Here is a 17,963-nt window from a genome sequence, read left to right on the forward strand (position 1 = left end):
AGCCGCCATTTTCAAACGACTGCTGCTACGCTACTGACACCAGGCGGGACTTCTCCGGGTGGTATATGACTCCTACGTCATAGATCCGTCGCGCATGCTCATATTTCCCGGCTAAATACGTTTACTTTGCAAGAAAAGTAATAGGTAAACTACCGGGCGAGTTGGCCGTGCGCGTAGAGGCGTGCGGCTGTGAGCTTGCACCCGGGAGATAGTAGGTTCGAATCCCGCTATCGGCAGCCCTGAAGATGGTTTTCCGTGGTTTCCCATTTTCACACCAGGCAAATGCTGGGGCTGTACCTTAATTAAGGCCACGGCCGCTTCCTTCCAACTCCTCGGCCGTTCCTATCCCGTCGTCGCCATAAGATCTATCTGTGTCGGTGCGACGTAAAGCCCCTAGCAAAAAAAAAAAAAAAAAAAATAGGTAAACTTAATTTCTGGTTGGCTCACGTATATAAATAATATTTTAAAATATTTAAAAGGTTTCATACAGAGATGGATACCAAAAGCTTTGCCAGTGAACTGCCAGTAGGCCTTTGAAAGCTGAATGTATCGGGGAATGTTCGAAATCCTATATGTAGACAAGGTCTTCATTGAAGAAGTACTCCGTCGTGCCGGTAAGTCATGCAAAGTCTCAACCCTCGTAAAACGCAGGATAGCATTCTGTTTCAGTCATATCTTCCCACATCACAAGTACAACCTGATGATGGAAGACAAGATAGAAAGGAAACGTGAGCGTGGGCAAAGGGGGTTTTCCAGGATGCGGAAACTACGGCAGTGGTTCGACACCCACGATGCTGCTGCACTTCTGATACTGGAATCACAAAACCAGCAACATTACTTAATGATGACCATCCTTCTGTGAGGTGACGGAACTGGCCTTTGGAGTCGGTACCTTGTGTGGATTTACCCCAATTATACGGTCGGACGCCTTTCTTGTGGATGGATGTGTTCACTATTGCGTGTTTCTATGGTGGTATGTTGAAACACCCAGCCCCAAGCTAGAGGAATTAACCAGGCGCGATTACAATCCCCAACCCGACCTGGAATCGAACCCTGAGCCTTCCGAACCGAAGGCCACTAAACTGACCATTCAGCCAAGGAGACAGGCATAAGAAGAAAAGTATGGTCTAATATTCCTATGGAGAAATTATCTTAGAACGTTTTTGAAAATTAGCAAGGCCAGGATTGTAATATTGGCTCGCTGAACGTCCTGACAGACCAGAGAAATTGTTACAATTTCAAAGTATCTCAAACCTCAAACTCTACCGAAGTAGCTACTCTCATGAAATGGTTACCGCATCCTTCTAGAAATCGGCAAATTTCTAGTTCGAGCTTGTCACCATATCTGCGAATATGTGCTAAAGAGCTAATCTCCGAAGATTATTTCGTTATTAATTTTCTTTGCTTATTGGGTTGGTATTCACTGAGCAGAGGAAAGTAGTATCTCACTCACCGAGGCTGCAGGAACGATACGTGTTCCAGCCGGTCTTGCAGTAGTCAGAGATCACAACTTGCTCTGTATAATTACATTACATAAGGTTGTACCAACGCCTCCAGTCTTTCTTGTTATTTTAGGAACTACTGCCTCCCAGCTCGCATCAGAACTTTCGCTCTCTTCCCTCTAATGTGTGTATACTCATCAGAGTCAATGCTCACTGTTCTGAAACATACAATGAGAAAACTAGTTATGGTATATGAATCTGAAATACATTTTCTGTAAATGTACAACAAACCATCACAGACGCGCCATCGGTGGTCTAGGGACACCATTGTTGAACAATAAACATCATCGAACATCTCTCGGATTTCGTTTCTTTACGGTTTTCGTAAGGACAAACAAACGACTGAGCAACATGAATATTCACAACCTGTTTCCGGTGATGCGACCGGATTAGGAATGGAATGAATGAAACCCCATCTAGCGGTGAGAATAGGAACTGTGCTGGCTGCAGAAGCCTGTCGCATCCTCTTGACCAATGATTAATGATTGACAGATGAAATGAAATTATATTGGAGGGTGTTGCTGGATTGATGAATGATGACAAGGAAAACGGGGGTAGCCGGAGCAAAGACCTGCCCAGCTTCCGCTTTGTGCAGCACAAATCTTACACGGAGTGGCCGGGATTTGAACCACGGAACCCAGCGGTGAGAGGCCGGCGCACTGCCACCTGAGCCACGGAGGCTCACTCTGAGCAATGAAGGAAACTAAATAACTTTATTTATTTATTTATTTATTTATTTATTTATTTATTTATTTATTTATTTATTTATTTATTTATTTATTTATTTATTTATTTATTTATTTATTTATTTATTTATCGGTCGATAGGTCCGTCGGTTTAAGGGGGATTATTGCAAGCCTCATAAAGAAGGAAAGAAAATTTATCGTGGAATGAACCTATCGGGTAAAAAAGGACAAGTACTATAGACGGGGGCGTAGCAGCCGAGTTACATTGCGACTGGCATCTCACCAAGGTATTTGTTCAAATTCCGGCTAAAGCACGTGGGATTTTTTAAAATGTGGGTCAGATTCCACGTAAAGATGGAGGTCGAGTGACTGTGTTCACGATATCAACAATCACGTAAAACTACAAGTTTGCTTCTTGCCATGTAAGATGAAAAGATGAAAGAAACCTTAGGCTTCGCCACGTTAATGCCTTTGCAATTGGGAACGAGCAAGACTTACCCCAGGGAGTTCAGGCTAGAAAAATTCCAGAGTATGCCTGGCAAGTGCAAACAGACTCAGCTAGAGACCCTGCGAATTTTACACACGTCTGGAGAAGTGATGCCGTATGTAAGAGATGACAGAGACGGAACATTCCAGAAATAAACTAAAACAGTGCCAAAGATAACCGAGGCTCTGCGATTGCGTCACAGGTTTCATGAAAAAATGAAATGGCGTATGGCTTTTAGTGCCGGGAGTGTCCGAGGAGTTCGGCTCACCAGATGCAGGTCTTTTGATTTGTCTCCCGTCGTGATGAGAATGAAATGATGATGAACACGACACATATACCCAGCCCCCATGACGGGGAAATTAACCAATGATGGTTAAAATTCCCAACCCTGCAGTGAATCGAACCCGAGGCCCCTGTGACCTAAGGCCAGCACGCTAACCATTTAGCCATAGAGCCGGACACAGGTTTCATGATATGAAATGACTGTACTGAAAGCATTCAATGATCGTTACCGGTGTAAAAGACAGGAGAGCTTAGTAATCGAAACTCCGAGTGTAAGCAGCTCTCGGTTTCTTTCTGAATGAATCATTGTGCTCTACTCTGTCAAGAAGCAGACTATCCCGCGCAGTCTAACAACCACATATGAAGAGCAATTTACAGCCACATAAATGTCAAAAACAGGCCAAAAGGCATCAGGCATTTAGATTTAAACATTACTGGAAGTTGAAAGCATCTTATAATACATTTCAAGAACCAGAAAAATGCCAATTGAAAAGTTTTTACCACGAGGGTAATATGATGTTGCGTTCAGATAAAGATACCGGCCGATTAATGATGACACGAGATTCATTTTTACAGAGCTGCATTGAAAGGGAGGGCCTCGCATCATAATTAGAGTAGGCACGCCATCCACTATACTTCATTCTTTCGTGAAGCGTTAATTCATGCAATTTATTTCTGTCAGACCATCTAACATGTCAACAGTGCTATTGTATGTGATATGTGGTTATCGCCGTTACGACACTGTATGTCTTTAAAAGGCTAGGCGGTCTTGTTTCAGCCGTAGCAAGACGCACTTGGCGAACACGGTTCAGCGAGCTGGGTCCAGTCTGTTCTATCCTCACTGTTCTCCCTCTCTGGAGATACTCTTGCCGAGCTAAGTAACTCATATACGCTGACCTGAGCACAACTTGGCAGGTTCTATCCTTGCTGAGTTTGGTGGAATTTGAAGGTAGCCTTGTGTCATTAGATTTACTGGCATGTAAAAGTACTCCTGCGGGACAAAATTACGGAACCCCGCCGTCTCCGAAAACAAATATATAGTTAGTGGGTCGTAAAACCAATAACATTATTAGATATACTCTTGTTGGTGGGCATGTCAGTTTAGTGTCAGTCAGTCGCTTGCTTCTCTCTGAGATGAAGGTGGCCATAAAAAATCTAGATTCAAGCGTTTCTCAAGATATTCAGATATGTATATTGCGTTTCGCCTTCTAAAGAACACGTAGAACCATTACTTAGCACTGCTTTTCTTGTTCTTATCCTTCTTTTCTTAAAACGTCCTCATCATTTCACTTTGGGCCTGTCTCCTATCTTGCATCCATGCATTTTTGAGTTTCATATTCCTTCCTGTTGCGTTCTTGGGTATGAAGTTATGTGTATTGATTGTCTGCCTATATGTAGTCCGTGTAGTTGCCGAGTGGGTCACTATAGATTTCTGAGATGTCACTTTGGGTGTCTACCAGCCAGCGTATTTTGGATTGTCGGATTCCGTTGATGGTGTGGAAGAATTTCTTTGTCAATCGACAGTCGTCCATTAGAGCTATATGACCGTAGATTTTTTTAAATTATTATTATTGAGCCTCCATGCCTCAGGTGGCAGCGCACCGACCTCTCACCGCTGGGTTTCGTGGTTCAAATCCCGCTCACTCCATGTGAGATTTGTGCTGGACAAAGCGGAGGCAGGAGAGATTTTTCTCCGGGTACTCCGGTTTTCCCTGTCATCTTTCATTCCAGCAACACTCACCACTATCATTCCATCTGTCATTCATTAATCATTGCCCCAGAGGAATGCGACAGGCTTCGGCAGCCAGCACAATTCCCGTCCCTGACGCTAGATGGGGCTTCATTCATTCCATTTCTGACCCGGTCGCATGACTGGAATCAGGCTATGGATTTTCATTTTCATTATTAGTATTATTGTTGTTATTGTTACATCAGTCATCAGTTATGGTAGAGCTGATTATTGGTTTTAAGAGGATATACAACTGCGTAAACATCCACTCTAAACACTCCTTCCTTTTTTTTTTTTTTTTTTTTTTTTTTGCCTTTTCCAAATTCATTGCGGTCGGCGGTATTTGATGTAAATTTGTCCCGGTTTTACGGCCAACCCTATGTGGAGGGATGCATTGACTATTGCATGTTTCTTAGGTAGTTGGTAGTGTGGTGCGTTGTGCGTAGATGAAGATTAAGACGAACCCAAACACCCATTCCCAACCCAGACGAATTAACTATACACAGTTAACATCCACGGCCCGGGCGAGAATCGAATCCGGGCCCTCTAAACCGAAGGCCAGAAGACTGACCATGCAGCCATGGAGCTTAACACTAATCAGACAAAAAATGGAGGAGGGCCGGCCCTTCAAAGAGCGAAAGTGTCGGCAAAAGAAATGAAAGAGCTGTGAAGGGGAGAGAAAGAAAAGTACTTTCTTCGCCTCTCAGACCTGTTTCCGGTATCGTCGGGGATGGAAATGAGTAAGAGTTGACCAAAGAAGGTCGGATAGGATATACAAAAGCGAGGAGGCTCGAACAAGTAACATCTTGATACGTAGTAGCAATAATAATAATAATAATAATAATATATTCAGTTTACGTGCCATTAAATCTACCGATATAAGGCTGACGTATTTGAGCACCACCACCGGAATGAGCCACGATCGAACCCGCCAAGCTGGGCTCAGAAGGCTAGCGCTCTACCGTCGGAGTTACTCAGCCCGGCATCTTGATTCGAGGGGACCCTGGGAGTTTCCCTTTTTAGTCCCCTCTTACGACAGGTAGCTTGTAGTTTTACGAAACTGTTGATATCGTGATGATAATTACGGGACCTCCAGTTTTCTGATTTTTAGTTTTTTTAAAACCTTGTATCTCGCCATTTAATCCCTTAAAAGAGCAATGAATTATGCCGCCGAGAGGAAGTGAACCCGAGAGAGCAGGTTTCACAGTATTAATACTTGTCACTTAGCGAGAGGGCTAAGCTCTCACGTTTCACCGCTGATAATCTCACCAGCCGTAGGGGTCGGAGATTGCTCCACAGATAGGCACACAAATTAATACCTGTTTTCCTTTCCTTTACACAAACAGCGCTCCTGACACATTAAGTTGTTAGCACAAAAATGTCAAAATCTGTACCAAGCCATTGTTACTACTAACCGGTGTACGGATAAGAACATGAATTTGTAAGTCATACACAGACGCTTAACATTCTTTCCATCGGCTACTGCATTGCACAGAACGTTATTGCCATGACATATGAGCGTGTTCTGTGTGTGTGTCAGCCAAGTGGCATGGTAACTGCTTCTTAACAAAAGCGACCGCAGTTTGAATTCCGGCCAGGGCATGTTCGATTTTTGAAATCCAAATTCAAATTCCCGTAGTTGGGATTCCACGTAAAACTAGAGGTCCCGTGGCCATGAATTCAATATTAACAAATAAAGGTGGGGACAGATGAGGAAGACCGTCCGACTGAGTTTTCTGACAATGTCCCGCGACACAAGTCTGACTTCGGGAAAATGAAAGTCACGTTAGATATTCTGTTGTGTTACTGAAATCAGGCGCGGTTCTGCCTTTAGGTCACATGGTCACGTGCCCCTCCACCGATTAAAACTATTATAAAAATCAGAACAACATTATGCACGATTACTGTCACGACCACCTTCAGTGAGTTCAAGAGGCTATGATACACCATGGTTGTTCTTGTTCTAGCAGCCCTGGAATAAACTAGGCAACATAGTAAAGGTCTAATCCCGGATGAGACCGACTCGTTCTTATACCTGATTCTGCGAGCTGTGGGGGGTGAAGGGGGTAATGGCAAATTCCATTGACCCGGTCACAGTATTTCTACGACGTGACACTTCAGCGCTAGTTCGAATTTTGAACTTACTTCTCCTACAGCCTACTAGATAGCACCCAGCTACACTTTCTTGTCGGCATATGTATTATTAACGCGCGCAAAAGTAGTTGTTCATTGTTCATTGTAAGTCTGAAAAGTGTGTGACGATTAGTGTGATGTATCTGAGTGTATTCCTCTGCGAGCATAAGTGTTTTTAAAATGAATCAAGTGAGCTAGGCCTACTTACAAACAAAATCTCTTAATTACGAAAACAGATTATTAGCTAAAGAAATGGGCCGACCAAGACCAGAGCTTAGCATAAATCGTTCAAAGATAAAAACAGAACCTACAATCGCAGTTTCATATACAAGAAATAAGAAGGTAGATGATAGATAGATATTTATTTCAATAATTAATTCCAACGAGCCAAAGGCTCATACAGAGGAATTGTACAATGAATAATATATTCAATGGCGGATTAGTTTAAGATTAATTTAATTGATTTAATTGATTCCTAGTGTTCCTAATATGTTGAATGTGCCCCACCCATTTCTATCATCACGAGCCGCCACTGTTACTGATGTAATTTTATTGCGAACAACAGTATAGAGAGACCTGTATTTACAATCCCGTTCATGTGATTACACCAATGATGACCATTCCTCATATTAACACCTAAATATTATCATCGTGAGTTACCTCCACCCCATCATCATAGTAATTAAAACTGAGAGGACTTTTCCCCACCCCACGAATTTAATCGTCCGCGAGTAGGTTTCATATTATCGAGCTCGATAGCTGCAGTCGCTGAAGTGCGACCAGTATTCAGTATTCGGGAGATAGTAGGTTCGAACCCCACTGTCGTCAGCCCTGAAAATGGTTTTCTGTGGTTTCCCATTTTCACACCAGGCAAATGCTGGGGCTGTACCTTAATTAAGGCCACGGCCGCTTCCTTCCCACTCCTAGGCATTTCCTATCCCATCGTCGCCATCCTGTCTGTGTCGGTGCGGCGTAAAGCAAATAGCAAAAAAAAAATGTGTGTAGCCTGATTTTATCGACGTCACGTCAAAGCCACGAGATTGTTTTTTTCATTCCCGAGTACAGTAGATTTGAAGGTCGGTTCAGCCTGCTGTCAGAATAAGAGTGCGAACATTTAGTTACAGAGAATAAGTCTTGTGTGAGTAATGTTGATGTTTCCCTTGTTCACCAAAAAGCAGTTAACAGTTGGTCCGTAACTTGGTAGTTGAGTTGAATGTCGTCTGTCTGTCGTACCGGTTTTGCAAACTGACTGATGGCCGTAGATCTCATTCATTATGAGTATTGGTGCGACATCAAAGAGAGGATCAGATAATATTTTGTCCCGTGGTGTTAAACTCCTCACGTGAAGATAATTAAACTTGTTTATATCCTTGCTTTGATCTAATGAGGTATCCAGTTGGTAGTCAAGAGGAGCGTACCTGTCGGCCGTTAATCCGTTCGAGAAACAAGACTGAGACTCAAACAGAAATATAGACCATCATCAGTGTGTGCGGTCTCTCTCACTCCCTATAGTAAGTGTTACCGCTCACTGTATCCATCTCACTTGTTCTAGTTCTAGTAAATTATATCACAATGTTTTATCAGCAGAGAGCAACAGCAGCAATTACAACAAAAATCTGAGAATATCAAATAGACCGGGCCTATAGCAACTTCGTAACCAAAATTTAGTCTGCACTTTCATAAATTAAAAAAGAATGCTTATGACGCAATTGAGGTGGTGGTGGTGATTATTGTTTTAAGAGGAAGTACAACTAGGCAACCATCCTCTACATAACACTAATCAGAGGGAAAATGGAAGGGATCCGACACTTCGAAAAATGAAGATGTCGGCCAAATGAAGACAAGGGCCACGAAGGGCGTGAAAATGAAAGACTCCCTAGCCCTCGCAAACCTAATAGCGTCGGGGTCGGAAAAGAACAAGAGTTGACCAAGGGAGGTCGGATAGGATAGTCTGGGCCTCTCAAACGCCCAAAATCTCACGCGTGCAAATCGAGGCGCAAGAGCTCCGTGCACTGTGCATCGCTCCCGCTCTGCTCGGCTCGGACCAACGCTTCGTCTCTGGGCTACTCGGCTAAGCTCGGCTCAACTCGGCTCGCATTCGCAGCGCTACGGAGCAAGTGAGGAAGAGGGAGACAGGGGGAGCGAGCGAGACAGGCGTAGGGAAAGAGAGAGTCAGCACTATTGCTCCAAATCGAGGAGTGGGGGTCTGCACTCTGGTCAACCAAGCGAAGTCGTCTTTTGCACCGTGCACAGTGCATGCACCAGGCGCATGCACGCTGAGAGGCCCTGGAATAGATGAAAGCGAGGATCCTGGCACAAGTAAGTGGAAGCAATGCCAGGACTCAGCTAAGGGCCCCGTTGTCGCCAACCCACGCTCCAAAGTTCAGAGCCCCTGGGGCCCCTTTTAGTCGCCTCTTACGACAGGCAGGGGATACCGTGGGTGTTATTCTACCGCCCCCACCCACAGGGGGATGACGTAATTGACAGTAAATTACTGTTTAATAGTGCGTGCTGGCCTTTGGTCACAGGGGTCCCGGGTTCGATTTTCGACAGGGTCACTAATTTTAACCATAAGTGGTTAATTCCACTGGCACGGGGGCGGGTGTATGTGTCGTCTTCATCATCATTTTACCCTCATCACGACGGGCAGGTCGCCTACGGAGTCAAATCAAAATCCTGTATCTGGCGAGCCTTAGACACTCCCAGCACTAAAAGCCATACACCACTTCATTACTGTTCAGTATACTGAAAGAACAAGGTTTAGACCTCAAAACTCGTTGAAATCATAAAACAGACACTGACAGACACCAAGTGCAAAGTTAATTTCACGGCGGAAATCTCAGAACCATTAATATTAAATTCTAGCCTTTTGTAATCCTTGTGCTGCCAAAAAGCCTTCAGCGTATTGGTGCGACGTGAAAAGAATTAGCAAAGAAAAGTAGGGGGGTGGGATTTTATCCTGCCAGTTTCGAGCATGAGAGATGTGCACCCGACCAAAACAAAAAGAGAAAAAAGAAATCATAAGTGACGAAGTCATAAAATGTTGTTTGCGTGAAATTTGAAATACAGGGACTTGACTTTTAATTTGAAATATCCCACGCGGAATGGTTGGGATTCGAACCGCAGTCGACTTAATGAGAAATGATTGACAATATTACGTCCTAAATAATAAGAAGAAGAACAAGAACAAGAAGAGCTCAAAAATGCATAAAATAGCCCCGAGGGGAATAGACACGTTTGCATATGTTTCGTAGATCTTGAGAAGTTATAGGACAGAGTACCAAAGGAAAAGATGTTAGGTAGACTGAGGGATTATGAGTAGATAATAATAATAATAATTTCGTGTGGCTATTTCTAGCCGAGTGCAGCCCTTGTAAGGCAGACCCACTGATGAGGGCGGGCGGCATCTGCCATGTGTAGGTAACTGCGTGTTATTGTGGTGGAGGATAGTGTTGTGTGTGGTGTGTGAGTTGCAGGGATGTTGGGGACAGCACAAACACCCAGCCCCCGGACCACTGGAATTAACCAATGAAGGTTAAAATCCCCGACCCGGCCGGGAATCGAACCCGGGACCCTCTGAACCGAAGGCCAGTACGCTGGCCATTCAGCCAACGAGTCGGACTATGAGTAGATATGAAGAGCACTCAAAGTCATTTCTGTTCTGTTCACAGTTGGGCTGCAGTTAGAATCGATGGTAGAAAAAATTCTTGGTTCATGGTATTTACTGGAGCTAGACAAAACTGTTGTTGTTCATCGTTAGTGTACATGGATTATCAAAGTTATCAAGTGGCAGGGAGGGATTCAGTCAGGTGAAAATATATTAAGCAGTTTGGCTTGTACCGACGACGTAGTATTAATGGCAGACTGTGCTCGAAATCCTGCAATCGTGGAACTTGAAAATAGGTGCAATGAGTATGATATGAAAATCAGCATTTCAGAGACAAGTGATGTCAGTAGGGAATCATTTCAAGTATTAGGATGTGTGTTCGCGCAGGTTGGTAGAATATTAAGTAAGATTGTATATACGTGCAGTAAAGCTAATGCAGTGAGCTCGCAGTAACAGTGAGCAACAGTATTTTGTAAGAAAGAAGCCTGCTTCAGAAGGAAACTCTATTTTCGACCGGTCTGTACGAGAGTGAAAGATGGATATACTCAGGATATCTTATTCATAACTTAGAAGTAACAGACATAAAAGTAGTGAGACTAATCGCTAGTACAAACATGTGAGACCAATGGCAGGAAGGTACTCAAAATGAGAAGATAAGGGCTAAGTTAGGAATGAACTCGATGGATGAAGCGGTACGCATAAACCGGCTTCGGTGCTGTGGTTCTGTGAGGCGAATGGAGGAGATTAGATTACCTAGGAGAATAATGGACTCGGCAGATCGCAGAGGGTGACCGAGGGGACAAAGAAGAGCTCTAGTTTTTAATGATTTAGATATGGAACTAAACGAGACTAAAAGCTAGTTATACAAATAGAGGAGTGTAGAGGCTTTTAGTAAATTCACTGAAGTTTGCAGACTGAAAGGCCTAACAGTGTATAATGATCTATGTATGTATGTACAGTATGTATGTATGTTTAATAGTAGCTGAGGCGGTAAGAGCGGTGGTTTTCTGAGGCCATGTTAGCGGGTTCGATCCCAGCTCAGTCCAGTGGTATTTGAAGGTGCTCAAGTACGTCAACTCCTTGTTCGTAGGTTTACTGGCACGTTAATGAACTCCTGCGGGGCAAAATTTCGGCATCTGAGCGTGTTGGAAAATTGTAAAACCAATAAATAATAATGATAAGAAGAATAAAAAGAAGAGGAAGAAGAAGAATTGTATTTCTTGGGTAGCAATTCATGGCGGTGACGAGAGCTATCTTAACTTTGTTGCCGACCTCTCACAAGGTCACATACTTAATCTATGAGGCAGTGGCTATGCCAGATTGACCGGTTTTTGAAAGCTGTGCAGTAATGAAATGGAAGACTAGGCTTTGTGTATGTTATGAACCAATAAACGAGGGATTATGCCAGTGTGTTACTTAAACAGTAGGACGCTGGAAGAGAGAGAGGGAGCTCTAACATGTAAGCGTATTACATCATAAATTTTACCATTATGGTACTTAGCTGTCAAAAACTGTTTTTGGATAAGTGGCCATTTTTGTGTTTTATTGTTTATGAAGGTGGTGTGAAGGGGAGGACAGGTGGGCAGGAAGGGCCAGAATGTTTAATATTCTTATGTCAGAAGGAGAATCGGATTAACACGAAATGCCATATAATGTAGATGTTTTAACAGCTTGTTGGACGGAACTGTTCACACAGAAAAACCGCTGTAATTGTTTCTAAAGTGATACTTAAATGTAGTTGCTGGATGATCACTGACATAAAAGTTAGGCTCCTTTCTCCAATAGACAGCTGGTAATGCCGTCATTATAACTTACGAGCTCGGAAATATGCATCTAAGAAAAGCTACATATTATCTAAGAAAGGTAAAATATGACAAAACATATTTAAGTATTTCCTAGGAATAGATGTTTTCGGTTGGTAGCTAATTCATGTTAATAATACTCTACCTACCCCGTAGCGCTACAGCCTTAATTGGCCTTGATTTACCCAGCGACCGCTGCACAACGAATTCACTCGCTCGTTATTCTTAGCATTCTAGAACATCAGTTCTTCTCAAATACGCTAAGAGAACCTTGAACCAGCCCTCATATGCAGGTAAGCATTCCTCATCAGGCCAGGAATCGAACCCGAGCCTCTGGGTGAGAGGCAGCCTCGCGGGGCTGGCCAGATATTAATAATAGGCTTATAAATCGCAAATTATCCCTTCTTCTATGGGAGGTATTTAAAAGAAAAAGAGTATAGGCCTACAGAGATAATCCGCATTCCTTACATGAACTCAAAGAAGCTATTTTCTAAATGTATTGGAGAAATAACACCTGCAACTTTGAGAAAAGTGTCGCAAATCGTGTGTAAGCGTGTACATTTGTGCCTGCAAGAAAATGGTGGTCACTTTCAACATCTCCTGTGAACTGAAACTGTGGGAACGCAAAGTGCGTGAAACGAGATAGCGTTATGTCTGAACTTTTATTACTATCATCACTTCCAGAATACTTTCACCGGAGTTTAAAAACTATTTTTCTTCACTTGAAGGGTGTGATTGTGTGTAATCACTAGATTTGTGTGTGTAATAAGACTTCAGAAAAAATCGGGAATATTGATTCCGGTGACTTTATGAACACCCTGTATTAAAAAAATAATCAGGCGACTAAAGAGGCAAAATGAGAATTTTTATTGACTAAAATAGACACCAAAGTGATCATAAAAACCAAACCAAATTGCCAGTCACGCAGTATATACAGTCCTAAAAATATGTTTTTAATGATGTTTTTAATGTTAAAAACTTTACGTTTATTGGCTGAAGAAGCCAGTGGCAATGTCACTCGGCTATAATGCCGCGGCATCTTGCAAGATGGCCATCATTTTGTACATTATGACAGATCCAACGTCTCCAGATAGTATCTCCTTTTCAGTATGTCCTTTACGGAACCCGTTACAACGGACAGTGTGATATTATTCTCATAATATAATCAAAATATGACCAAAACTATGAAAAAATACAAAAATGGCCATTCCATCAATGCTTTATTGTAGCCAAATAACATTTTCTTCGTATTATCTTGGTGAAGCAGTTTGCTTAACAAAATATTAACTTACAGCATGTACATGACGTAATCATATCTAAGGAAAACAACGTTCAGTAGTGGATATGCAGTAATTTAAAAAAAAAAACCTTCTTATTCTCATCCATCAATTTGGAGACATTCTGTTTGATGAAATCTGCCAATTCCGAGAATGTTATTGTATATTAGTTTCCTCTTTGTATTATTTTAAAGAAAGTTTCTTCGTCGTATACATTTCGCATACCCGTAATCTTCTCTCAATGGCTCTGCAAATAGGTTCTGAACATTATTCAGCAAATTTAGACATTTATCATCACGTACCCATGTCTTACATTTCTTGAAGCTATGTTGTCTCAGTCATCGTCATTATTACGAACGTTGAACGATTTGAGAAATAAAATGGTAGACTTCTTGAAAATTTATTGGACCTTTAGATTCATGGCAGCATATTGCTTTGAAGCAGAGCATGATGACCTTTCTGTAGACGAACCTTCACAAGTTGCTATGATACAAGTTTACCAGACTGCGGCGTGTTATCTAAAACAAAAATGTAAATTAAAAGAACGAACATTGGTCTAGCGTTTGAGCAGTGCTGTCAAACTCTAGACTTCTGGTTGAGAAACTGAACTGTGTGTTGGAAAACAAACATTTGGCGGAATATTTCCGTACTGTTCACCTTAAGCTTCCGGGTTTGGGAATAGTCCAAGTGACCAAAAGGGACACACGACCTAGCCAGCCCAACAATAGAGTAATTGTTGGCATGTAAGGAGTGAAGTCTTCGGCTCGGTAATAGATCTCCTGTATGGCTGGCCCAGCGTACGTCATCATGAACAGTTCATAAAACACCCACCAGGGAGCCTCATCAGCGGCGATGCTCGAGGCGGGCCATTACAAAGGTTGTAATGAGCTTCTTTTCGGCAAACTGGCGGGAATCAAGAGCGGACGCCATAAACGAATAAATGAAATGAATTATAATGCCGGTATGCAGCCTACCCTTTCTTCTTCTACTCACATCTCTGAAAGAAAGGACTAGGAGTAGTGTAAGCAGTATGATCGACCGACACAGCTGTTCCAGGATGTGTATGGAAGGCGGAATTATCCTTTCGAAGTATATTTCATGTTTGTGAAGTATCATTTTTGTCATTAATTTTCTTCAGTTTAAGACGATCATCGATATACTCTCAATAATTCAGAAGTGTAAAGATCATTTAATTACGGAAATGTAATTCTCAAGTAACCTTACAGTAACTGTTTCCGTTTCCATCATCATACCGCAAACTCCAGATTATGCATTGATAATGAAACGCTATTCTAAGAAAAACTTGCATCTGTATCTCTATATTTTCATTTTAATCCATAAAAGTAGTGCTGAATACGTATCTACTGTGTTCTAGGTACCGAGGTAGGATCTGTCCTCACCACTATGACAGCCAATGACGTGGACACAAATCCTGCCCTCACCTACAGCTTCTCGGAAGACGATAACGGCAACACCAGCAGCAGTGCGTTCAGTATAGATCGTTTCAGTGGCAAGGTGACCCTAGTGAAACGTTTGGACTTCGAGACCCGGAGAGAGTACAGGTTGCGAGTCACCGCCTCCGACACTGCTCACACTGCAAATACTGTACTCACAATCCGTGTGACGGACATCAACGACAACCCGCCCGTCTTTCTGCAGCCATCCTACCAGGCGTCACTACCCGGTGAGTCTACCTTGTTAATGTATTGTAACTCTAAGTGTATTGTAACTGAACGTCGAAGAGTACAATCATTCATATTCAAACTTTGAGTCCAACTGATCTTGAAGGTTTCCTTAAATAAATTGCCAGATCATTTCATCTGAACATGTAGGCTCTTGAACGTTTTTGATAACTCGAGGAACATTTGATGTACCTATTTTCAAGCTACAAGGTTATTTTACCCATAAATATAATTTGGCACAATTTTGAAGAAGAAACTCTTATGAAAATAAAAAGCAAATATTTTCAAAATTCGTAAGATTTTGTATCTTTTCAGCATGGTAAGTGATATGCATTATGTTCATATATCTTACCGGTGGATGCCGTTGTTGTATCAATAGTAGCTTACTTCAGAGAACGATAATTTGTCTGATTCCATCGTCTTCGAAACAATCCTTACTATTAAGATCCTGTCGCTTGGTGATGAGTGATGACACATATATAACATTCCGTTTCCAGTAAAAAGAGCGCTATGTTAAGGGGTTAAGAAAATCGGTGATCGATTAGATCGTATCTCGCAATTTTGGACTTTTTTTTTAAATACGATTAGATTATATTTAGTTCTAAGTGTTAATCGTGTCCGTAAAACGGAAACTCATGGTAAGTGGAGTTTTATGTGTTTTTATTTACTAATAACATATAAATAATTAATTCAGTGGCAATGAGACAAAAGCAGGTATGTGGACTAAATTTTTAGGTTAGCAAAAATAAACTAGGGCCTGCTGAAAAGTAAGTATTACATTTAATGACAATTTTGATTGATGAAATACCACTGTCTTAAGCAGTGCTTGACCGAGCTCGATAGCTGCAGTCGCTTAAGTGCGGCCAGTATCTAGCATTCGGGAGATAGTGGGTTGGAACCCCACTGTCGGCAGCCCTGAAGATGGTTTTCCATGGTTTCCCATTTTCACACCAGGCAAATGCTGGGGCTGTACCTTAATTAAGGCCACGGACGCTTCCTTCCCACTCCTAGCCCTCTCCTGTACCATCGCCGCCATAAGACCTATCTGTGTCGGTGCGACGTAAAGCAACTAGCAAAAAAAAAAAAAAGCAGTGCTTGAGGAAATATTCTTCTCTTTTAATGGATGGCGAATAAATATCAGAAAAATCACAACTTAGGGAAAATGGACTAATTTACTTCAGCCATATTACCACCGAAGTAGATTTTGCGCAGGTCTGTGCAAAAGACGAATGAAAATATACTGCATATATTAATAAATAGGAATAATAGACATACTTTAAAAGCAAAGCAAGAATATTATCCTATTAGCTCATTGAAGTATGAACTGAACGAAAAGGTTGAATTTCGAACCCTGGAAGAATAAGTATATTGACTTCTTCCTTCGCCATAGCGAACAGGAAAAGAACAAAATTACACTAAGTGAGGATTGGCACATTCCAAAGAAGCGGAAGTAACGTCAGTGATTCCACACATTATTTAGAAGATCCAACTACCAAGAGTTAAAAAGAACAAACACACGCACTCTGTCTCTCTCTCTCTCTCTCTCTCTCTCTCTCTCGGGAGATGATGGTTACCTTGTTGCACTTCCTCTTAAAACAAAAATCACGACCACCAATCTCTTAATTAAGGTACAGCCCCAGCATTTGCCTGGTGTGAAAATGGGAAACCACGGGAAACCATCATAAGGGCTGCCGACAGTGGGGTTCGAACCCACTATCTCCTAACCGCACGGCCAACTCACCCGGTACCAATCTCTCAGGGACCAATGACTTAGATATTAAGCCGCTTTATCAACGATCATCGTATATACATATACATTGGTTTAATTATCTTCCTTACTAATATAAAGTCACATTGGCAAAAAGGTTCTTTACAAATAGCCACCCTGAAACATGCTGACAATCAGAAATAGTTTATGATGGTTGTATTTTTTTTTAAAGGAAACATTTGAAATTATCTAAATTCACAGACACCATAGTAAGTGAACCAAGACACTCTTAGTTCCAATTTGACGTCTATCAAGAGATATGATCGTTACTAATATTCATTCCGTTGTCATTATAATTCAATATGACGAAAATTACATTTTAAAGGGAATAGGTCGGCCGTAATCATGTACGGCGATGCTTTATGTGACACACATTGATATGTTGCTTTAGACAGACGTGTCCAACATCCACGTATTAATGAATACGAGTGTTGTGAATTCTGCCAGGAGGGTCCCTACAGTATGAATGGGCTCCACCCAGATCCCTTGCAGCGCTTTTCATTCAGCAAGAAAAGAGTAATGATATACACAGCTCAAAACAATCAGGGGAACATGTTTTTCAACGTATGTCATGCTCTACAAAACAATACCTCACACCCAGGTATATTACCAACGAAACCTTTATTCTTTACCGTTGAGGTATACAAAAGAACATCGATGGATTCGTATTCATTTTCAGAACATAAATGGAAATGTCCAAATAAGGGCGAAAACAAAGTGATAACAGTCCTCCAGGGTACATTTTATCACAGTTGGAGAGCTTCAGCATGGTGTATGTCCTCCACGAGTATTTATCACAGCTTGGCACCTATGTGACATGCTCCGTATAAGTCGACGGAGGTCACGTTGCGGTATCAGGTCCCATTCATCAATGAGAGCCTGTTCGAGGTCTTGGAGAGTCTGTGGTGGAACAGGACGCCCACGAACACTTCTGTCAAGCCTACCCCACACATGCTCGATGGGATTAAGGTCGGGACTCACTGCTGGCCATTCCATATCTTAAAGTCC

At 42.1% G+C, this 17,963-nt stretch overlaps 1 protein-coding gene across 1 annotated transcript in view; it reads left to right on the top strand.

Moving 5' to 3' along the window:
* ds (dachsous cadherin-related 1) overlaps positions 1-17,963 on the top strand; it is a 231,259-nt gene that overhangs the window by 180,461 nt on the left and 32,835 nt on the right. Inside the window, exon 14 of the mRNA XM_068229134.1 lies at positions 14,881-15,189. Coding sequence (XP_068085235.1) covers positions 14,881-15,189 — 309 coding nt within the window. The remainder of the gene's footprint in view (positions 1-14,880; positions 15,190-17,963) is intronic.

The sequence above is a fragment of the Anabrus simplex genome, chromosome 9, assembly GCF_040414725.1.
Source record: "Anabrus simplex isolate iqAnaSimp1 chromosome 9, ASM4041472v1, whole genome shotgun sequence".
Classification (NCBI taxonomy): domain Eukaryota; kingdom Metazoa; phylum Arthropoda; class Insecta; order Orthoptera; family Tettigoniidae; genus Anabrus; species Anabrus simplex.